At 47.7% G+C, this 24,293-nt stretch overlaps 1 protein-coding gene across 1 annotated transcript in view; it reads left to right on the forward strand.

Moving 5' to 3' along the window:
- Nucleotides 1-24,293, forward strand: part of LOC144770903 (sulfotransferase 6B1-like) — an 87,507-nt gene that overhangs the window by 20,450 nt on the left and 42,764 nt on the right. Inside the window, exons 2-3 of the mRNA XM_078655694.1 lie at nucleotides 9,481-9,590; nucleotides 13,741-13,830. Of these exons, the coding sequence (XP_078511820.1) occupies nucleotides 9,481-9,590; nucleotides 13,741-13,830 (200 nt within the window). The remainder of the gene's footprint in view (nucleotides 1-9,480; nucleotides 9,591-13,740; nucleotides 13,831-24,293) is intronic.

Consider the following 24,293-nt stretch of genomic DNA (forward strand, 5'->3'; position numbering starts at 1 on the left):
AGATCACGTCCGACTGCTTGTAGACACAGGAGCACGCATCACTATTGTGTCATAAGATAAGTACAGCAAATTTTGGTCAGCGAAAAGTTTATTGCCTCCAGATGTGCTTACAGAAGCTTTTGAAGTTAAGTAGAATTGATTTACTCGGATATTTCTGGGCTAACATTAATGTCTTAGGAGAAATTATTAAAGGGAAAGTGTATGTAGCCAGACGAGGGATTAATGTTCTTGGTCTTCTCCACCAAGCTGAAATAGGTATGACTATTAAACCTGGATTACCTAATCCGGTCTTCATTGACAAACAACTCAAACAAGATCTTCCTATAACATCCGTGACCGACTCTTTATCTTTTACCCATGTCAATGGTGATTGGGAACAAAAGTTCAGCAACATTTTTGAAGATCACCTTGGAAAATCACCAATTTTCAACATTTTATCAAGGTTAAAGACAATGCCATTACTATCAAACACAAGTTACGTAATGTTCCTTTAAGTATCAGAACTGATCTTTCAAAACATTTGAAAACACTATGTAATCAAGGAATTATTGAGAAAGTTGAATCCACTCTTTGGCTTTCCCCCACTGTTTTAGCAAGAAAAAAGTCAGGCGATTTCAGGATGTGTGTTGACTTGCACAACCTCAATGAAGCCATTTGGGTTGATGGGTTTCCTTTAGCACGAATGGAAGATCTCATTGCCAAAGTGGGGTCATCATCGTGGTTTACAAAACTTGATCTTACAGCCGCTTATCACCAGGTTGAATTACACCCTCAATCCCGACATCTTACTGCTTTTGTCACCCCTGATGGTGTTTTTCAGTTTTGTCGTCATCCTTTTGGGCTGGCATCGGCAGCCGCGGTCTTTCAAAGACTCATGTCAGAAATGTTTTATCACAATCCTAACGTGGTTGTCTCTCAAGATGACATTCTTATCTTCACAAAAACAGAAAATGAGCATAATCTAGCAATTGATAAAGTTTTTAAGGTACTAGAGAATAGAGGTCTAACACTACAAAAGAGTAAATGTACTTTTAAAGCCAAAGAAATTGAATACCTAGGACATGTTATTTCTGAAAAAGGTACAAAACCTAGACCAGGATTAGTCAAAAGTATTTTAGAAGCACCTGCTCCTCAAAATAGAGAGCAACTCATGTCTTTCCTTGGCTTGTGTGAGTTCTATGCTAAATTTATGAAAGATTTTGCAAAAACTACTGAATTTTCAGGTCTTTGCTGAAGAAAGGGTCTATGTTTAATTGGACAGAAGAATGTAAGAAAGGTTTTCAAATAATCAAAGGTCACATAATTTCAGCTCCAGCATTACAAGCGTTTGTTGAAGGTAAACAAACCATTGTCACAGTTGGCGCTTTTGAGTATGGATTTGGAGCTGTTCTTTCACAATATTCTCAAGGAAAGGAGTACCCGGTAGGATTTGCTTCTAGGACTCTTCGTCCTGTTGAACGGAAATATTCCGTTATTGAAAAGGAACTCGTAGCTTGTACCTGGAGTATAAAGAAATTCAAGCCGTATTTATGGGGTAGGTCATTTGTCCTCAAAACTGACCACCGACCATTAGTTGATATTTTAAAAGGGAAAAATGTCAAACGTACAACTGCTCGTTTAGCATGATTGTCCACAAAATTACTTGAATACACTTTTAGTGTAGAATATATTCCGGGAGGAAGAAACAGCAGGGCAGATTGTCTCTCTAGACTTCCTATTTCTGATAATATTGAACAAGATTGGGAGACTAAAGTAGAGGAATGTTTTGTGGCAAATGTTAGTCAAGAGTCTTTTGTAGAGGATGATTGGATTAGAGAACTTGACAATGATGTTGTACTCAAGAAAGTTTCTTCACTTATAAGAAAAGGATGGCCGAAAGAGAAATGTCTTTCTCTTGACCTTCAAATGTTTTGGAAGGTTAGTAATGAACTTTCAATTGAGAATGGAAAAATTGTCAGAGGTGATAAATTAGTTCCTCGATTGTGCTACAGAGAAAGAATCATTTTAGATGCTCATTCAGGTCATCTTGGTGCTACTATTACCAAAAGAAAAGTAAGGTCTGATTTTTGGTGGCCCAAAATGGATCCTCAGGTGGATGAACTTGTTAAACAATGTCCACGTTGCAGTGCTAGTGAAAAGGTACTAGTTTTAGAAGGTGTTGTAGAATCGCAGGTATCCACTCCTGGTAGAGCTTGGTAAAAGTTAGGAATGGATTTTCTAGGACCATTTCATGTTCTCCCCAACAACTCAAAATATTTTCTGGTTCTCATTGACCACTTGTCAAGATGGGTAGAAGTTGAACCTATCAGTGTACCCAATTCAAAAAGTGTCATTGATTGTCTGAATAAAAAAATTTCTGAGAGAAGGGTATCCAGAGGAAATTTTAACGGACAATGGAGTCCAATTCGTTTCACACGAAATGAATTATTTTTTGAAGTCATGTGGTATTAAACACACTAGAACTCCCCTATATCATCCACAAAGTAATGGTGAGATGGAAAGATTTAACAGAGTTGTTGTAGAGTGTGTTCAAGCAGCTTTCAAATCCAGAAATTGTGTTTTTGAAGCAGTTAAAGATTTAGGGGCATATTACCAAGCAGGGCGATAGGCAATTATCGCCGCTTTAGCGGCCGTTTTCGGCCGCTAGACGGCGATATTTCTATTGCTCTATTAGCAAGCTGTCGCTAACAGCAGTTAGCGACAGCTTTAGGCGATAGCGAGCGGTTTGGGTCCCGCTTTGCATGTCAGCGATATTTATCGCTAATGACATGCAAAGTGGGCGTACCCAACCTGTTACCGACTGAAAGCAGTGGCTAATGTCGCTATCGCCTATTAGCAAGGCAGGCGTAGCGATGGAAATATTCCCGCTATCGCCAAAAACTAACGCCTGCTCTGACCAGTTCTTAGCCATGTTATCCAATGGGAGGTGGATAACATGGCTAAGAGCATTTTGTTGCTAATGTGTGAATATCGCTGTATTCTCAGCAATATTCACGTTATCGCCGGAATATTTATCGCTTTGGAGATAAATGTTGCTAATAGCACGTTATCTCAGCGATAATTTCCGGCGATGATTAGCGATAAAAAATTAGTTGCTAAGCCTAGTTAGCGATAAATATCGCTAATCGTTGTTAATATGCCCCTAAGTGTGGTCATATGGCACTTCTCCTCATATTACTACTAATTATACTCCATTTGAGCTCATGAGAGGGAGAAAAGCTTGTTCACGAGTATATCCCTTCTGGATGGTAAAAAGTTTTCATCAAGGTGGTGATATAAGAAACATGTGGGAAAATGCAAACAAAAAATCTTGTGATGCTAGTTTTAAGAATGTTAAACCTGGGAAAAAAGATTTCCACAATATTCAAATAGGAGATTGGATTAAAGTAAAAAACCCTGTTTCAGTAAAAAAAGGCTTTTCAAAATTCCTAGATTCTCAACAAGTAGTAGATATTCGTAGAAATGCTGTAAAATTGTCTAATGGAAATTGGTGGTGCTCTTCACAAGTTGCCAAAGATCCTTCTTCTTCTCCAGGAAATGTGAATTTCAACAATGTTTCAGAAGGGGATAGGGTCAGGAAAAGTACCAGAGTGTCTGTCAGACCAAGCAAATTACAAGATTATGTTTAATCATTATTATGTTTAATCATTAATCAATCTGTTTCACCTTATGTTTTGCATTTCTTCGTTTTATTGTTTGTTGTTTTTTTTATATTAAAAGCGGGGAGGTGTGGTGACATGTAGTTTTACATCACTTGGAACCTTGTTATGTCATTGGAACCTTGTTATGTCATTGAGAATGCATCTCTAGGAGTGTTCTCTGAGAGGCAGTTACAATCTGTACTTTGGTCTACCTGCTGGGACGGCTATACACATCTCCAAATAAACGTCTTCTTAAGATAACACTTCCAGTCTCTGCTACGCCTCATTTCAGAAACCTATCAGTCAGCCCTATGGCAGGCCTTATCAATCCTGAGTTAGGGTGTTTGGTTTCATGTGAGAGGGTGCCCATGCATGAGCAAGACCCCTCTGCAGCTTTCGGAATCTATTCTCTGAGGCTGGCCTATGATGCAGCCAGACCATATACTCTTAAGAACATTGTAACCTCGAGGTAAATGCTAAATATGGAATGGCTGCATGGAAACATGTTGTGTTTGGTGTCAAACACTTTGGAATGATACCCCCCACCAGTCCTGGTGGCGGGGGTAGAATTCCACCCTTCTAAAGGGAGAGACATGTACACACTGGTCTACCCGGTAATAGTTTGAAAGAGCCCTGGCAACACAAAATGTATGTTGCAGTCACAGACACGAGTCTGGCCTCCTGCTGTTGACCCGAACTCCGGCAGGGGAGGCCTGCACAATAAGTTTCCTGTCACAGGGAGGTGTAACTACCTCCCAGACTGGCTTTAATGTAGTGGGGCTGGGTGGGTGCACTCCGAGAGTGCCTTGATGTCTGTACTTGGGGCACATTTGGTGTCCCTATGCATAGTCCAGTTCAAACCGGTTGCAGAGACACTCAACCCCGGCTCCGGTGCGAAATTGGACAAAGGAAATGGGTGTATCCACTCCTCTTTCCAAACCCTCCCATAGGTAGGTCCCCAGAGTATGTCCAACCCCTTTCTTTAGTAAAAGTAAGGCACCCCTGGCAACAGGACTTTAGATTACACCTGGACGAAACTCTGAAACTGAATCCTGGAACCTCGGTGCTCTACTAAAGACTAGAGGACAGAAGAATCTCCCTTGGGGTCAAGGAGTGACTCCCCTGTTCAAGCAGACACCAATGAAGCATTTGCCAGTCTGCATCTCCGAAGCTCCCGCCGGACTCCGAAGTGATTGCAGCCCAGGAAGAGGATTTCCAGACTTCTTGAAGGCCGACCCGAGTCCCCAGCAAAGCTGAGACCCGCAGCCTTCACTAGTGACATGGAACCTTAACTCCTGGACACCGTGCACATTTGCTAGTGCATTACCTTCTCGACATTCTTTGAAGTTGTGCTTTGGGTTACTTGTAGCCCAAGCCCTGAGCACTATCTGCACCAAAGATTTTGGGCCTACACTCCATGAGTGTTCTGTGAGCCTGCTTCTTGCATTTCCGCTCGAGGCTCCTTTCCGATCCCTGGTCGGTTGACTGGTGGGTCCCTGTGAAGTCAACTCTACTTTCCCTTGGGCTTCCCTGGTTGCTCCGAACGTGTCATGACTTCCCCACCATGTGGTGAGTCCCTCAGACCTTGCTGGTCTGCACCGAAGCATTTCTTTGATTCCTGCGTTTGTTGCTGTTTCCAAGGCTTGTTGGGTCCAATCCGGGCACCGACACTGGAGCACTTGACATCCTTTGTGGGACAGCACGAATCCAGATCCTGGTTGTAGTCGATGCCTCCTGGTCCTCGCGGCTGAAGAGTCAAGCTTCACCTTCTTCACCTGACATCGGTGGGCATCCGCCTATCGTGCTCCTGGTCACTGACTAGTGACCCAGACTCTGTCCCCGCTGCTTTCAGGTTCTTCTCATCTTTGATCCAGGCTTGGATCCCCCCGGACACTTTTCTCTTCGACGGCAGTAGCACTTTGAAGCAGATCGCCATTGGAAACAACGACGATTCCCGACACCAAAAGACACCTATGCACCCAGCTTCCCTGGGTGAGGTAACTCAAGTACTCCGGTGCTCCCATGGGTGTTGGCTCTAGAACCCCTTAAGCCTAAAGTGGACTGCCCCAAGTCCTCCTCGAAGTGTCCCTTTTCTTTAAATTTCCAACCGCGACTTTCCCCATAGAAGCTAATGGTGATTCACATTTGTGTTCTCACACTGCACACGTCCCTCGTGGGTCCCCTGTGTCACTACCTTGGGTGGTTCCTAGTGGCCCCAGTGGTTCTAAAGGCTCTAGGCCTTGTGTCTAGACAAGGTGTGGTTCTTATACCACTTTCTTAATATATGGTTTGGTACGCCCCTAGGGCTCAACGTATATTGTGCTAATTCACTGTGTGCTAATAAGTTTAATGTGTGCACTTTGGCCGCTAGCCTCATAAAGAGACTAGAGGGATGTGTTTTAGAATAAATACATATATTTTATATATATACCTGGTGTGGTTCTCCTTTCATTTGATCATTCAAGAGATTATAGACTGGTAAAACAAGCTGCTTTACATTCCTTCAAGACTTAACCTGAAGGCTGCTCTCCACAGCTACCACTAGAATAGCTTTCTATTAAGGTTGTCTAAACCTACCATCAATAAGGGTCGTTTGGACTGGTGCAATGTGCCCACTAGAATAGTGGACAGCATATGCCAGGCCAACTTCTCACACTTATTGGCATATTTAGTCTGCCCATAAGTCAGTGGACTGCACGTTGGTTCAGACTATGGCCAGCATTGCAAGGCTTGAGTTATCACACTTCTATTATTTACATTGTACCCGCCTTACTACACAGCGACTCAATAAAATATTCTTAATAAGATCAGCACCATGTGCAGAAGGTGGAGCAGAGGTGGCTTCATTTATGAATATGACCTGGGCGTGTAACATGGTGATGGTCTGTTGGTAGGTGAAGCAATGTCAGTGCTCCCCCTGAGAGCTGCCCTCTGCAGGGGGTGAAGGGGGTCCTATGGACCCCCCAGACATCTCCTAGGAGGAGGGTGAAGTCACTGACTGTACCCACCTGTGCAAGGGGAGCTCTAATCCACCTTCAAAGTGCAGGGAGGTTTCCGCCTGCACAGTGAACCACAGAGCGGCTGCTTCAAAGCCACTCCGTATTTCACTTGAATGCGCTGCCTCCAGGGCAACACGAGTTCGCGGCTGCCCTAAGGGCAGCACATTCTATGCAAACACAAGGAGAGAATGGACAGAGTGCTGCAACTTATCAGATACTCACCCCCAGTCACAGATCTGGGTTTAATCCATCATCATTCTTTAGCTCACTCCGCCACCTCAGTTCAGACATAGCTGTATGCAAATCAGTCTTGACCCTGTACCTCATGGGAACAGTCAAGCCCGAACTGCCAAGCCATGTCTTCACTGGACCAGAAACAAGCATCCTGGGACCAGTTTCGGGCTAACAGCCCTCTTCAGCCAGGCTAGGTTGAATCCAGTAGCAAAATGAGCAAGGGACCCACGTCTGGGCATACCCTGCCAACTTATGGCAAACAAAGCAAACACAAGGAGATGATGGACAGAGCACTGAAACTTTTCAGACACTCACACCCAGTCAAAAGATCTGAGTTTAATCCATCACCGTTCTTTAGCCCACTCTGCCACCCCAGTTCAGACATGGCCATATGCAAATCAGTCTGACCCTGTGCCTCATGGGAACAGTCCAGCCCGAACTGCCAAGCCATATCTTCACTGGACCGGAAACAAGCATCCTGGGACCAGTTTCGGGCTAACAGCCCTCTTCAGCCAGGCTAGGTTGAATCCAGTGGCAAAGTGAGCAAGGGACCCACGTCTGGGCATACCCTGCCAACTTCGGGCGAGCAAAGCAAACACAAGGAGATGATGGACGGAGTGCTGAAACCTTTCACTCAACCCCAGTCACAGATCTGGGTTGAATCCATCATCGTTCTTTAGCTTACTTCACCACCCCAGTTCAGACACAGCTATATGCAAATCAGTCTTGACCCTTTGCCTCATGGGAACAGTCCAGCCCGAACTGCCAAGCCTTGTCTTCACTGGACCGGAAACAAGCATCCTGGGACCGGTTTCAGGCTATCAGCGCTCATCAGCCAGGTTAGATAAATCCAGTGCCAAAGTGAGCAAGGGACCCACGTCTGGGCATACCCTGCCAACTTAGAGCGTACAAAGCAAACACAAGGAGATGATGGACGGATTGCTGAAACCTTTCAGACACTCACTCCCTGGCGCAAACAGGGAAAATGCGCCCTAATGCATAATACGACTCCAGGATTGTTTGAAGGCTAATTAGTATAAGGCTCTGCCAGCTCTCAGCCAGTGCTCAAGCCTTGGATAGGTGTGAATGAGTTGTGTGAAATGCCGCCGGGCTGATCTGACTGGGCAGAGATGACACCTCTGGCTCAACAGAATATTCAGAGTGGGGCAGTGGGTATCCTGTGGCCTCACCCTGTCAAGTCCTGTTTGACAGGTCTGTTGAGCAACACGTAACACTTGGGTTGCACTTGAAAGGGAGAGGACAGGACGCAAAGACAGTTCTTGTGGATCCACTGTCTGGTTGCTGAAGAATCCTGCTTTTGTCCTGCCAGACGTCTGTCTCTGGGTTTGCTGTAGATACGGTGCCTGCTTGAATCTAGATTTTAGTGTTAGATGTGGGAGGACACTAGGGCTGTCATAGTGCAATCCACACTTACACCCCATGTCTCAGAGTGCAAGTTTAGTGCGGCTGAATACTTCTCCATCTTCAAACCCGGACAGATGTCATTTTGTGCCTGTTTGAAGTAAGACAAATAGAACTGTTGAAAAAGTGGGTAGGATTGGGCCTGGGAACATTTACCCCATTGGATAGGGAGTGCCTGGGAGTGACCCCCACCCACTAGCTGGTGCCACATTTAAATTTGTCACCTCATGACACCTGAATAGAACACTCTCCAGGCCTGTGGAAGATCAGTAGAGGACTGTGCTTGCTGTCTGTGACCTGAGAGGATCCCTGAAGGACTGAACCTGCAATCTGTGACCCGAGAGGAGCCCTGAAGGACTGGACCTTCTCTCTGTGACCTAAGATGAGTCCTCAGGACTGGACCTGCCCTCTGTGACCTGACAGGAGCCCTGAGGACTGGACATCCTGTCTGGGACCTGAGAGGAGCCCTGAAGAAATTGAACTGCTTTCTGCAACCTGAAAGGAGCCCTGAAGGACTGCACCTGCTGTCTGTGACTTGACAGGAGCCCTGAGGACTGGGCCATCTGTCTTTCACCGGAGAGGAGCCCTGAAGGACTGGAGCTGCTGTCTGTGAACTGGGATGTGCCCTGAAGGACTGGATAGTAGGTCCCCAGCCCAACTAAAGTCGAAAAACAGTGAAACCATAATAAGCAGATCCTACTCTCCTACATTCCCCTAATATAGTTTTGTCATTTTCTCTAAATTTTAAATTTTACTCTATTTTTCTGGTTCAGTTTGGATTTTCAATTGATTTCAATTTTGACTTAATGACTGATTTAGTTCTGCATGAATACTTTACACATTGCCCCAAGGTAAACCTGTCTGCTGTGTGCCATAGCCACCAGGGGGTTGAGCTGAGATGAATTTAGTAACTTTAAGGATTCACTCTGAAAAGAGTTGTGAGTATTCACTCAGGCCGCCAGTCACCCACCCCAAATAATAATCCAATTTCTAATGATTACTGAGGCCTTGTAGAATCATCATAAAATATATCGACTCCCTCTGAAGCGATGACAGAGAGACGGCTGTTTGCAAAGGTGAACCAAATGCAATAATATGACCTCTGAACTTGTAATATTAATGCCAATGCAATGAGTGTAACCTTCCCTTCTCCGTCTCTCAATAGTCGCATTTCTGTGTTTCAGGTACTAACTGGACCGTCCAGATTCTGCATGACATGATCTACACCGTCCATGGCAAGGAGCCGCCGCCCCTCATGGCCATGCTTGAGTTCGGATCACCGGACAAATTTGAGGTTGGTGCAGAGGAACAGCGGCGTTATATATTGTACCAGTAAAATCTATTCCGTTCTGTTGTAAGATCACATGCATGTTGATGTGCTCAGTCATTCTCTCTTCTAACAGGTGGCATAGCACATGCTTGCATCATAACCAGGTCCCAAGCCAGTTCATTGTAGTCCCCAGCTTAAACAGTGATCATGGTAAAGCTGGCGATGAGCATGTCAGTCTGTTGGGTCTGGTGGCTTAGTAGATTAATGCGACCACTGTAGGTGCCTGTGTACCATTGAGTTGGGTAACAATAAACATCTGTTACTCAGCACCAAGAATACCCTTCTGGGTGAAGCATGCGTTTTACAAATACATATATTGTTATGTACTCCAAACTAGACCTAAGTAGCAAACGACCTTTCACCTATATTTGTCCTACATTGCTCTGCATAATGATTCTAGCACTGACCTTTTACCCAGTTATGTGCTGAATAAATGTCTATCAGTTGCCGAGCCAAGATTGTGGACGCAATTTTAGAGTGCTCCGCGACCCCTCCGCCATCAGCCCGTAATCCTTACCTGCAAGGAGCCATCCTGCCTTGAATTCTGCTTTGTGTGTGGTGTGGTAGCCCTGGCTGTGCCCCTGGGACTCCTGGGCTTTCTCTGAGCCATCCTGCCGCTGCGAGCCGAAACATCACACCTCGCCGGCAAAATGGCGGCCCCTCTCTGGTGACTGTGGCGTGAGCTGCCCCCATGGTTCCCTTCCCGGCTCTGCATGTGCTCCGTTGTGTGTGCGTGAGGTGCCACGGCCACACATCCTGACGGGGAGCGGCTGCCGGCCCGAAAGACTCTTCCCCTCGCCATCTGACCATCCCCGTCGGTGCTGGAAAAGGTGGGCCTGGAGTGTGAGGATCCTCGGCTGCCCAGATTTGGCTTGCGGCCGGGGGCCCTCCTGACGGCGCTGCTGCGGCTTCAGCTGCTGCATCGGGCAGCAAGGGCAGGGGAAGGAGGCTGCACTCCCATCGATGCCGGGAGGTCATCGGAGGATCCGGAGGTTGCTGTTCGGAAGGCTGTGGAGCGGGTGAATCCTGGCAACGGTGGGGGTCCGGGACGGTTGCTGGGGGCCCCCCTGAGTGCCTCCTCTCCCTGCCTCCTGGTTCTCCCCCCACCCAATCGGTGCTGGCAGAGGCGGGCTGAGTGTGTGGCATCCGAGCGGCCTGGCCTTGAATCGTGCCCCTCAGATGCTTCCAAATGTGTGGTCATGACATTCGCTGCAGCATCGGGCAGCGGAGGAGGTGGACTGAGGCTGCTATCGCTTTGGTGCTGGTGGGGCCTGCGAGAGTACTGGGGTCGCTGAGCAGAGGGCTGCGGTGCGAGTGAGTACCGGCGGCAGTGGCACGGGCCCGGGACGGTGGCTACGGGGCCCCCCCTGCAAGCTCGGAAGGCTGATAGAGGTGAAGCCGGCCTCGTGTGTCCCTGTACTGTGTTTGTGATCCTGCCTGAATGGGAGAAGCCTCGACCGGCCCCCCCTTGACACTGCCAGTAGTGGAGGGAGGCGCTGGGGCCGCACAGCGCTCCCAGGGCTGGACTGCACTGGAGGAGATCCTCAGTTGCATTTATCGAGCGCCGGGGGGCCTTGTGTGGGCACCTCCCTCCCCCTGGTCCGACCAGTCTTTGCGGATTGTACTGGGCGGGGATGAATGGGATTTCCTCCTGAGTTCAGTACTCATCCTGGCTCCCCCCCCATGGCCGCACCAATATCCGGCGATTCGACACCTGGGGCTGTCAGCCGCGTGCATCGAGCAGCGCCCGATGGTGTTTGAGGACCTCTGCCGGGGGTTCCCCCGTCTCTCCCATTGGGCTGGGGCTTGGGACGGTCACCCGACCCCAGCCTGTGCCTTTGCCTGCTGCATTGTTGGCCTTGATGGAGTGAGGCCTTCTGCTGACTCACCAAGGTGTGGCCCTGCCGGGGGCGCAGGGGCCTTTGCGGGCAGGGGCCCACTTGCGGCTCTGGTGCTGGACTCTGTTCTTTCTCCCCTCCTGCTTCCCATCACTTGCTCTTGCGGGGCTGTCTCATCCGTAGCGGAGGGCTCGGCTGCACATATCGGGCAGCGGCAAACTGGTTTGGACCTTATCTGCGCACTGGTGGCTTCACCTGCCTAAACCTGGCCTACCTGATTAAATCTGCTGGTCCCCTGCTGTGAGATCCACCTCTGGCTCCCCGGGTGCCAGCATGGGCAGAATGGCTAGATCAGCAAAGACACCTGTCACCCAGACAAAAATGGATAATTTCACCACCTCCGAGGGGAGGGGGGGAGGCGACCTGGGGAGCCGCAGAACAGGAGCCTCCTTCAGCCGCAGACTTGTCCACTATTCTACAGGCCATCCAGGCCTCACAAACCTCGGTTGAAGGCAAGATTGCGATGGTGTGTGTGGATGTGACCCTCATCCGGCAGGACCTCCGGAACGCCCCAGCTCGGAAGAAGTAAACTGAGAGCCGGATCTCCACTGTCAAGGATGATGCCAACAACACAAGGGGCAGATGGCCAGTCTCCAGTCAAGTACGCAAGAACTGCATTGCCGGGCGGAGGAAGCAGAAAACAGGTCCTGGCGTAACAATCTCCGCCTGGTGGGCTTCACGGGCGGTGCGGGACGGGGTCACACAGCAGATTTCCTGGAGAAGTGGTTAAGATCGTGGGTCCCCGAGGGCTCATTTTCTCCATGGTTCGCAATTAAGCGAGCCCACCGGTCTCTCGCTCCCAAACCAACCAACAGGCGCGGCCCCCCCGACCAGTTATAATGCAAGACAGAACCTGGGAGAGGGCGCTGCCTGTCTAGCGCTGGTACCCCTCTATACAAGGGCCTAGCCTGAACATGTATCACAGCTTAAACATGGGGCTCGAGGTCTGGTCAGTGTGTCATAGGCAAATGGGTTGAGGTCCTTTGTATGTAAATACTTTGACTTCATCAGCCAGAGGTAGTGGGATAGGGCCCGTTCTCGGTAGACGATATGGGTATCCTTCGAGGAATCCACCCACCCACCCATCTTCGCCTGTGGGACGTGAGGCAGTCGGAGGCCTTAATCACTAATGTGTGGTATATTTCAGATGTACCCCCCATGCCCTCTTTGCAAGGTTCGGTATCAGGAGCTTGGCTTCAAGGGGGGGTTGCAGTCACAAATGAATTTGAAGTTGCTTATGTGGTATGTATATAACTTTTTTTTTTCCTTTTCTGTGACTTTGTTTCTCAGTTCTACATAGACTGACATTGCTGCATAAGTCAATTCTGTTCTTTTGACATGACTTTTGATTGGTCTTTTCTATTGTTACATTCTTATTAAATCAAGCATTTGCAATGCAATCGGTTTCACCTTTGGGACCTTCTATGTATTTAGCTATGCAGCACATTAGCCCGGGTGCTGAAACATCTACTGTTCTTTAACATGGAGGGAAAGTAAGCACTAAACTGCGTGACACACCAGGTATCGGAACACATGGAAAGAATTATTTCCTTTCAGCGGGAAATGGTACAGTACAAAGTTTTGTTTTTAATATAAAACCAGGGCCTTTGGTGGTCATATCACTGAAAATACAAGATTTGAAAAACAATATTGTCTACGGATGTTCCTGGAAGACACTTTCTATGGACTGGAATCTAGAGAATGCTAAAATGATTCTGGTATTTTACTGCTCTCTTCTTGTCGTTTTCTATCAAGAAAGTTAAATAGAGGCAGTTGAACAGAAAAAAAGTCCTTAAGCGGAAGCAGACACGTCCTAGGGTTGATCTCCAGAGCCCACAAAGTACATACACATATAGGTATATACTAAAGTATATACAAGATGTCTTGAATGTGCGACCTAAGACTGAATAACTTATTCAGATGCTATGGCCACCCTCATGCTCTGACCCTTGGTTACATTGCAGTGACAAATGTAATAACTTGTTTATCGATAGAGCTTCATGCCAATCTTCTCCAGTGTCGAAGTGTTATAAGTAGAAGGTTGTATCACCATTTTAATGATAGTCATGTTATCAACCTAGGCTGAGTTGTTCTAGTTAAGATTGAACGTGAAGCATTCAGCTCATTGAGCCATCTTGCCAGCTTAGCTCATGTGCTTGCCATGTGACCTGCAGCTGTAACGTCAGACATGTCATTGGTCGCGTCTTCTCTTCCAGAGTTTGAACCAGATCCCTCCTCGAAGAGTCCTAACAACACATCTGCACCGAGACAAGATCCCCAGGTCCATGGAGGTGAACAAAGTGAAGGTAAGCGCTGCTCTCAGATGGGTGAGTCTCAACCTCTGCGCTATTAATAAATGCATTTATTGAATTTTGCAGCATTGTAGTGTTGAACCCACCACTGATGACAATACTATGGTAGGAGGTGAACATACAGGTTTTATAGATGAACGACAGAGATGTTTCCCATTGAGGGATTGCGAGGGACATCAAATAGGAAGGAAGAGCAAAGCCTAAGGTATCTGGTGGAATTCTAGACCCGGGGTGAAATACATCCCCTTATTCACATTTTAACTTTCTAGAACTTTACATTGTGTAGGGCCTGCCCCACCCGAATTATCTCCCCATGCTCCAACATATACCCAGGTGCAGGGGAGTCGCGACAGAGCCAAATGTAACCTTTCCTGCTGGCCCCATGACACTCACCTCACCACCCTCTGAAAATTGCTTACCCTGACCATATCTAAATCTTTTTTTTTATTAAAACCAGACCCCCCTTTACATATGTCTTCCACACTCCTCAAACTGAAACAAAAGTGCATGTCCTACTCCCACCCACCCCCACCACCCTCCACACAACCCCTACTTATTGTAGTGAGCCAGCCGGCCACTACCATACATTGTATTAACACAGACCCCAGGGGCCGGGCGTGGCTCCGAGGGGATAAATGAAGCTGCACTCAGGATTCCAGCATGGAACTGCCATTGTATCTCATAGTGTGTGCGTAACCCGTGCCCTATTGACTAGCGGCATATGCAGAGGTTCCCCACCTCCACACTTGCAATGAGGGGGTAGTTACGCTGTGGCAGGAGAGCCATAAGCGGTGTGACCAGGCTCCGTGATGGCGTGATGAAGCCTGTCACGGGGCGAGACGGACGGCAAAGACAAGGCGGAGCAAGTCACAGAGGGACCAATTCACAGAACTAATCTGAGACAAAATCCTAAACTTACTACTTATGATATTCACAGAAGGCATTTAGTAGTAGTAAAGTTAGTATTTTGTCTTAAGTTAGTAGTTTGTCTTAAGTTATGATTTTGTCTTATTACCAAGATTTAAGACAACATCCAAATTTAAGACAAAATCCTAACTTAAGACAAAATACTAACTTAAGACAAACTACTAATTTAAGACAAAATCCTAACTTAAGACAAAATACTAACTTAAGACAAAATGTTAACTTAAGACAAAATACTAACTTAAGACAAAATACTAACTTTACTGCAACTAAACGCCTTCTGTGAATACCAAAAGTAGTTAGTTTGGGATTTTGTCTCAAATTAGTTCTGTGAATCGGCCCATGCATGCGCTGGAGAGGAACGGAGCAGCCGCGTTGTGCGGCTCCGGCAAACCATCGTTGAGGTGGCCGAGGGGCGTGGCTGACGGCAAAGGCACAAGAAGTGAGAGGCTGCGGCAGCTGCCGGTCAGAGAGCAAGGTCACGCATTGGCTGCATGAGCAGAGTGGCAGCACGAGAAGGTACTTCCGGCCCCGGGATCAGAAGGCGAAGAGGCGTGGCTGAAGACCTGAGCACAAGCAACAGTGAGTGAGAAGAGGCTGCGAGCAGCACGCAGCGCAGGAGGGGGAAAAAAGAGACCCCACGTGCCCTGCAAAGGCTCGCTTTTGGTAGAAGGCCACCATGGGGGAAGGCCCGTGAATAAAAGAAAAAAAAAGAGCAGCAACAGAAAAAGTGTCCCTGGAAACCAAAAAGAAAGAAGAAACGTAGCGACATATACTAATCAGAACTAAAGTTACCAATCTAATACAACAGGGACACACCAGCAGAAAGACAGCAACTCTGAATTGGCAATAAAATGTTGGTGCAGGACCATAGAGATCATGAGCACCCGCATGAATGTTGTTCTCGGTCATCACTAGCTTTCAGTCAATGAGCTGACCCAGCAACTGATGCGCAGAGATGGAAAAAAGTGGATTGGGAGGGTGGAGAAGATATTTTGTTCCGCAATTGAATCTGGATTATGAACTCTTTAAATTAAGACAAGCTCGCCAGCAAGAAGGGCAGTCGGTAGATATGTTTTTTGCGCGCTTATGAAAATTGACCAGCACGTGCACTGGCACCGACAAGCAGGTAGAGATAAGGGCCCAACTGATTCAAGAATGTCAGTCCCCCAATCTAAGAAAACTGATCCTCCGCCATCCGGGCATATCACTTGATGAAATCCTGATACTGTGCAGATATCATGAACCAGCTGACGTGAGGGCTGAAGAAATGGAAACGGCCCTGGGCCACAGCTCAGCGCAGTGACGCCGTTGCACTCAGCCCCTGAGAAAGTTAAAGATGAACGGGTGGATGCCATCCGAAAGGGAGCTGGGCGAGGTAGAGGAAAGTACCTGGCCAGAGCTACACAAAAAGTACGCGGGAGCTGCGGGTTCTCATGTCATCCCCCTATACGAATTGTCCTGCAAAGGGAAACATTTGCCTGCAGTGTGGGAAGCCAGGCCATTTTGCAGAAGTATGCCCAGGAGATTTGAGACAAAATAGTAGTGGGGGGAAATTCAAGAAATTCGGAAAAATAAAATGTATCTTGGACGTGGAGGAAGAGCAGGGCGTGAAGGCCATGGTGAGCAAACAACTGCCAAATCTTGACGAGGACTACAAGGGTGAAGAATTCACTGTATCTTTCACAGAACACCACAACCAAAAGAGGCAACCCCACCCATGTGTAGAGTGAGCGTGGGTGGTGTACCAACGACAAGTCTTATTAACACAGGGGCGTCAGTGCACATCTTAGGCGCTGAGCAGTATCTGCGGCTGGAACCGCACCTACTGTTGGTAAATACCCAAGCAAAGATATACAACTAGGGAGGTGCTACTCCTATACCTCTCTAAAGAGTCATAGAGGTACAAGTAAGTCATGGAACAAAAGGGCTGGGAACAAGAATCTGCGTCACGCAGGAGAGTGCAGGCACTTTGATAGGTTGTCACAAAGCTGAGGACTTAGGGTTAGTGTTATTTGCCAAACAAGTACACCGGTCTCATGCGGAAGACATCATGGAAGAATTCCTGCAGTTATTTGAAGGATTAGGATGTTTCAAGGGATGTGAAAGTGAAGTTACATGTTGATAAAAACAGTCAGATCAGTTTCATTAGGACTTTGACGGGTGCCGTTTCATCTGCGGCCTCTGGTCGAGGCAGAGCTGTACGACTAGAGAGCCGTAGTGATTGAAAAGGTTTTGGGACCGACCCCTTGGGTCTCTCCCTTGGTAATAGCACCAAAACCCAAGCAGCCAGTGTCGTGGTGAGCCTCAGCTAGGTCTACCAGTGCTAGGGGTTCACCCTTCTCTGCACCAATACGAAGAAGTTGGCACTGAAACTGCAATACAAAACAATGCGCTTTATTAACCTCAAGAGGTGGAACTACATTCACACAACACCCTTCGGTAGTGTATGAAGTAGTACACCGAACAGTAGGAACATGGACCTTTTATACCCACACAGGGACTCAAAAGAAGGCGGTATAGGTACAGAAAGAAGGTTTAGGTACATATAAGGTCATACAGAAAAAGCACAATCAACAAGTGGGAGGAGCTAGCAGTTGCTAATTCTAGTAAACACATCCTGACAGTTACTAACTAATGACAGCTGCATTGACAGCTGCAAGCTCAACGAGCATATGTCGTTGTTGTAGTACTTTATTCGATACATTTTTTTATCATAAAAGTAAAAACCAATTTCAAGTACCAACAACCCTTAAAATTCATGCAAAACAGGATACAAATTTTATGTACATTAAAAACATATATACAGTTAAAAATGGGTGAACCAGTAAAACTGTTAGAAATAGAATAGCAGCATAGTCAGACACAGTTAACCTGAGATATCATTTAGCACCCCCAATTGAAATCATCTTTAGCTGCTTAGATCTTATCTGCCACGCTCTTCCCAAATATTTCGCGACCCCACACACCAAAGCCAATGATGAAACATCTGTTGTAAGAATGCGCAGGGCATTAAGGTGCTGCCTGAAGCCAAGCTCCCTACAAATTGGCCTAAGCCACCGTCTTCTTACACCCCTATAGGCTCTACAGGCAAATATAAAATGTGCTAAGGACTCTTTGGGGCATGGGCAACATGGACATGAGGTATGGTCAGGGAGGGAAGGTCTCCACTTTCCAGTAAATGAATTTAATGGTAGGCTTCCTTATCTGAATTTTAGGAAAAGTGTTCTGTCGCCAGGTGATTGGATAAAATCCAGAAATGGTTCGAAATTCCTGGCAGACTTATTGTTCAGAAATTGATCGGTCAAATGTCCCCACCTATGTCCCTCTAGTTCCTCTTTCAGAACCCAGTCCCAATACAATTTCTTAACAACACTTTTTGGTGGGGGGCGGGGCTGAGTCAGCCAAAGCTCACCCAATCCTAACCACGTGACCAACTCCTTCAGCTTACTCAGCCATCGTATCTTACCACAGCCGCCCAAGCTGATGAGTTCATCAAATGCTGCAGCGTAATTAACTAGATCCGTTGATCTTCGCAAGCGCACCCAGAACAACAAAGGGTGCAAGCGGACTATATCCTTGATTGAGCGTCTGCCCAAATCAAGGAAAAGTGGTTTTAGAGGAGTTGAAGCTGGGAGCGAGACCAAATCTCGAAAAAACGTGTTCTCTGCCCTAACCAGTTCCTTGATGTTCTCAAACCCCCAAGGTTCGGACCCATAGACTGCTGAGGCCAGCGCCTTCCCTTCATAGACTGCCAGGGCCGGGGCTATAGGTCTGCTGGTCGAGCCTCGATGGTCTCGTGCAATAGCTCCTGCCAGTCTCTTGAGGTTCAGGAGCATTTTCGAGACATGGGAGTTCCAAGTCATTTTATTATTAATTCTTATGCCCAAATAGTCGAAAGCCTCGACAACCTCTAGAGGCGCCCCATTAAGTGAGATGTTTAACCTTTTTACTTTTTTGGATGAGGATGAGGACAACGCCATCAGCTTTGTTTTGGAGGTGTTGATGGTTAAGCCACGCTCTACACAAAACAAGCTGAATTTATCCAGAAGTTTCTGGAGGCCCATTGGTGTCTTTGAAATCCGGAGGGTTTCATCTGTGAAAAGAAGGGTGGGTGTTTTTCTCCCGCCAGGACTAGGGCGTCTGCCGGGTCCTCCCTCAAATGGTCCACCACCCCATTCACAAAGAACAGGGTCTGCGCCATCACACAGCCCTGGCGCACCCCTCTATTCACAGTCACTCTCTCTGTCAGGTCTCCCTGGCTCCCCCATCTAAGCGTGGCATAATTGCCTTTGTGAAGTCTCTTTATTAATTCCAGGAGGTAGATCGGGAAACCCATGTCGTGCAGCACTTGCCATAATTTATTACGGGGCACCAGGTCAAATGCGGTTTTCAGGTCAATAAAGGCCAGGTAAAGGGAACCCCTCCCGATGGACACAGATTTCCAGAAAACCGCAAAGAATCTGAAAACCTGGTCTATCGTACCCACCCCCCGCATAAAACCTGCCTGGAAGTGTGACAGAATACTTCCTTCCTCCAGCCATGATCCCATTCTGGAGACAATGACCCTGCCAACTACCTTCTGCACCACGTCGATTAAACTAATCGGCCTGTAGTTGGCAGGGTCCTCTCTATCCCCCTTCTTATATATTGTCACCACCTCGGCCATCTGCCATGACTCCGGGACATCCTGGCCCTGAGCAATTAAGTTCAACAAGAGACTTATGTATGCTGCCCAGGTCACTGGGTCGTGTAAGAGTAGGTCACCAGGCAGGCCATCCGGGCCGGCAGCCTTGCCTGAGGCCATTATTTTAATGGCTCGCTCAACCTCTTTAGGGGAGAAGGGGTCTGGGTCATGGAGGCTTCCCAAGCTAGATTCTTGGTAGGGCACAGCTATAGGCTCAGGGTCCAACTCAAAAACCCCATCATCACAGTATAAGTTCAAAAAATGAACATACCATTGTTGAGCGGTGATGTGGTTTGCAATGCGATCCGAGCCTTTCCTACTGGAGATGTTAATTAGGACCCAAAACTTGTAAGAGTCTCTTGCTTGAGCTGCAACTTTTAAATTTTGCCAATGGTCTTCCTCCCATTCCCGTTTTGCCACCCTCAAGATACTGTTGTAGTCCTTCCTAGCCTCTCTTACTCCTTCCATATTTTTTGTCCGTAGTGCTAGGGATATTGCCTGTCTCTTTGTCCTACATGCGGGGGTATACCATAGGTTCCCCTGCTTGGAGCCTTTATTATTTTTACTTTTTGAGCCATTTGCGGAGAAAAACAACCCCAACTTCTCCACCATTTCCCTGTAAAGATTGCTTGCCTGGGAGCTCTGTTTAATGTCCAGGGAGGTATTAAGAATGTCAAGATCTATATTTCCTCGATCTAACGTTTCTTTAATGCAATCTAGTATGTCTTTTTGGTTTGCAATCCTGTTCCATTTAAGTCTACGATTGCAGTTAGAAGGGACTACTTCTTTTGATGACAAAAATGGGGCTTTAGGAGCATCTCCAGTAGCTCCCCATCTAATTTCCATACATAAAGGATTATAGTCACTATTCTGTGACTGTTTAATCTCCATATCCACAAGGTCCCCCCATTAGAGCATATCCAGTAGTAAGTAATCAATCTGCGATGGTCAACCAATTCTATTGTAGGTATTAGCCTCTTCCATTTAGAGCACGAAGATTATATTCAGTAGTAAGGGCGTTAATTTGGATCGCCCTGGGTGACCACTTTTTTATTGGGGGCAGGGACAGCAGGGGTATAGAATATTTTGCATCCTCCTCACTGGTTCCCAAAAAATCATCCTCACTCAGGGGCTCAAAAGTAGTGTTTAGGTCTCCTACCACCAACACTTTAGCCCATGGGAGGATACCTGCAAGGGCTGAGTCTAGGAGTGAGATAGTGCCCGATATTTGGGCCCCCGGCGTACCTCGGGCATACACATTAAAAACTCCACCTTAAAATTATTCTGGGGCCCTTTAATTGATAAATGTAGAATGTCTACTGAACCGGACTCATTCATTTTAATGGACCTATTCAGTGCCACATTAACCCAAATAATAAGGCCACCTGCTGGCCGGCCTTTACCTGAGCTTGTCGCTCAGATAAAAAAAGTAGTGTACCCTGACTTGTATAAGGGGGTCAAGCTCCATGTTTCCTGAAACATGCAAACGTCGGTTTGGAGATGAAACCATTCCATTTCGGGATTACCATCTTTTTCTCAAGGCCTGCAATATTCCAGGAAAGGAGCTTGATTACTTTAACAGTCTCACTCTCCACAAAAGAGGTGCCCGGATAGCTTGTTCATAGGATGCATCACCCAGGGAACCTTGGGTCAACTGCACTATAGGTGGCAAGGTCTCTTTCCTCTCAGGTGCAGGTGATTCTATAAAGGGGGCGGAACAACGACGCTATTACTAGGTAGTCAATCCACGCTATTAAGCACAGAGTCGACCTGTTCCCCAATAAGAGACCAGAGTGGCATGTGTCTGATTTGAATATTTGAGTGTTTGGGAGGGCAAGACCGGAACTCAAGGGCCAGCAAATTCTCCGCAATTTCCCTATTGTATAACTCAATTTTAATACAATCAGTCAAAGAACTAGGGAGGGTCATTCTTTCCACCATGGCCATATCTTCTCTGATGATAGAACGACACCCCCTCAAGTGACGCAGCCAGTGTATAGCTTTGTTGTGAACCGCCTCCCTATCCTCTTTGATAACACTTGCACCTAGCTTTGGAACTTTCGTCATATAGACAACTAAAGGGTTGAATCTAAAAGGAGGATAATGGATAGGCAGAATGACCTGCCTGGTTCCTACGTTCATTCCTCCTGTAGTACTTTCTTTGATTAAATTGGAACCCCTGCCCATGTCTTCTCCCGATCTGGATTTCACCATTCCCGCATAGGTACTCGATTTGGGTTGCCCTATTGCCCTATTTTCATTAGAATGTTTCTGTACTAGACTCCCGCCCACTCTGCCCTCCCCTTTTTGTGGTTGTGTAGTGGGAGCAGTTAACCCCTTTTTAATAATCCTAGTTGGAAGTAAGGATGCTTTAGCTTGCGAATCATTAATCGTGGCCCGTTTCTGGGTGTCGACAACCCCCTTTAAGGTGTTTTTAATAAAATCCACATCATTCTCTAATTTCTCTAGTTTCTTCATTAATAACCTGTTTAAATAGGAACAGTTCGCACAACCCCCCCCCCCCCCCCCCCCCAGCAAAAGTTAACTCCAAAGCCTTAGTACCAACCGTTGGGGCTTTAACGTGGTCGCCCTAAAGTCCTTCCAGGACTGCAAATCTGTTAGAACAGTCGATACCCAGGCTGTGAGATAACTCATCCTCCTCCCCTTCAGGGCCAAGCTCTTGTAATGTTTTCTCGCTGGGTTGAGGGGCCGGGAGGTTTGATGGCCCTTCAAGGGGATTATGAACTTCACAAATCGGAGGTATGTAGGGAGCTTTTTTATTGAAGGTGGCAGGGATCACTTTTTTACGATGTAAAAGTAAGGCTTCAGAGAGAGGGTCAAGTGGTCCAGCAAGATTCGTATTTGGGCCCCCAGTCAGAACCTCCTCACAGTCCCTAACAATGCTTTAAATTCTATCAAGAGCACAATAGTGGCAGCAAGAGCTGATTTTTTTTAGATTTTTTACCCTTTTTTGCCTGCACTTGGGAAAGGCCCCCCTCAGTAGCCTTCCTCTTTCCCATTTATCACTACAGATGGTAGTCACTACTCAACAAATTGTAACTGCAGTGATATGACACCGACAAACAATGTCTTTGACCCCGCTTCCCCCTTCAAAGCCCCACAGTACCTTGTTCCCAGTAGATATGGTATCTTTGGTCAGAGCTTAGGGGGGGGGGGCCCTGCCCTGCCTCGCCCAGCCCAGGACGGCCACAGACGGCCCGCCCTTTGCCCGGGCTTCACCCGGCACGTCCCGCGCAGCGGGAAGTGATGGTGTTAAATAAGGATTATGGGCGTGTGGGCGGGCTGCAGCACAGGTGGTGGGACGCACGGACTCCTGGTCACTGGAGTCCCGTGCGTTGTGCTCAAAATGCCCCCACAACAGATCTTGGCAGCACGGCCCTTGACGGTGAGCCACTCCTGGGGAGACAGCAGCTCCGGTGTGAAAAGCCCTGGACAGCAAAGCGGGACCCGCGCCAGCGGGTTCCGGCGAGAGGTATTTCTATTCTTGTGGGCGTGTGGGGGTGTGGGCGTGTGGGCGGGCTGCAGCACAGGTGGTGGGACGCACGGACTCCTGGTCGCTGGAGTCCCGTGCGCTGTGCTCAAAATGCCCCCACAACAGATCTTGGCAGCACAGCCCATGACGGTGAGCCCCTCCTGGGGCGACAGCAGCTCCGGTGTGAAAAGCCCTGGACAGCGAAGCGGGACCCGCGCCAGCGGGTTCCGCAAGAGGTATTTCTATTCTTGTGGGCGTGTGGGCGTGTGGGCGGGCTGCAGCACAGGTGGTGGGACGCCCGGACTCCTGGTCGCTGGAGTCCCGTGCGCCGTGCTCAAAATGCCCCCACAACAGATCTTGGCAGCACAGCCCATGACGGTGAGCCCCTCCTGGGGCGACAGCAGCTCCGGTGTGAAAAGCCCTGGACTGAGCATATGCAAAGCAGAAGAGGCTAAATATAACCTGTCACTAGGCAAAATACAAGGGTAGACAACAGAAAGGTAGGACAGAGCACATGGTGAGCACCACAAAATGGCTGCCAAATCCAAGATGGCTTCAGCTAGATGCTAACCCCGATCGCTGCCAAATTACAACACCAGGGGCCATAAGGTTGTGTGTGGACATGCGGCTGCCGAACAAGGCGATAAGAAGAGAGAGACACATCACCCGACAATTGCTGAGATTGTGACGGACATCAACGGGGCCAAGTGGTTTTCAAAGGTAGACCTCACCTCGGGGCACTATCAATTGCTCCTAGACTAGGCCAGTCAATACATAACCACATTTTCTAAGCATGTGGGATTGATGAGGTTCAAGAGGCTTAGCTTTGGGGTGTACTCCATAGTGGAGGTATTCAGGACCCGATAAGAGAAGCGCTGTTAGGACTTGTGGGAGTAATCAATGTCAGTGATGACCTGCTAATCTTTTCAGGCATCTTGGAGGAGCATCATGCCAGGTTGAGGGCCACATTACAGCAACTCGTTGACCATGGGCTCACGCTCCACATGAGAAATTGCTCATTCTGCACCAATGTGGTAGAATGCTTTGCATATCAATTTTTGAAGGAGGGCCTTCAGGTCGACCCGGCCAAGGTTGAAGCCATTCGGAAAGCTGTGATTCCCCAGAACCCCACGGAAATGCGCAATTTCTTAGGAAGGGCCAACTACTGTGGAAGGTTAATTTCCCAGTAGGCAACACTTTCAGAGCCACTGCATGCATTGACCAAGAAAGACACACTGTGGAAGTGGATGAGTAATACTGACAAGGCATCCAAGGTAGTGATGGGAGCGCTGCTCAAGGAGCTACTGTAGCTTACTTCAAACTGGAACTCATCGTAGACACCAGTCCAGTGGA

The sequence above is a fragment of the Lissotriton helveticus genome, chromosome 7 (assembly GCF_964261635.1).
Source record: "Lissotriton helveticus chromosome 7, aLisHel1.1, whole genome shotgun sequence".
NCBI lineage: Eukaryota > Metazoa > Chordata > Amphibia > Caudata > Salamandridae > Lissotriton > Lissotriton helveticus.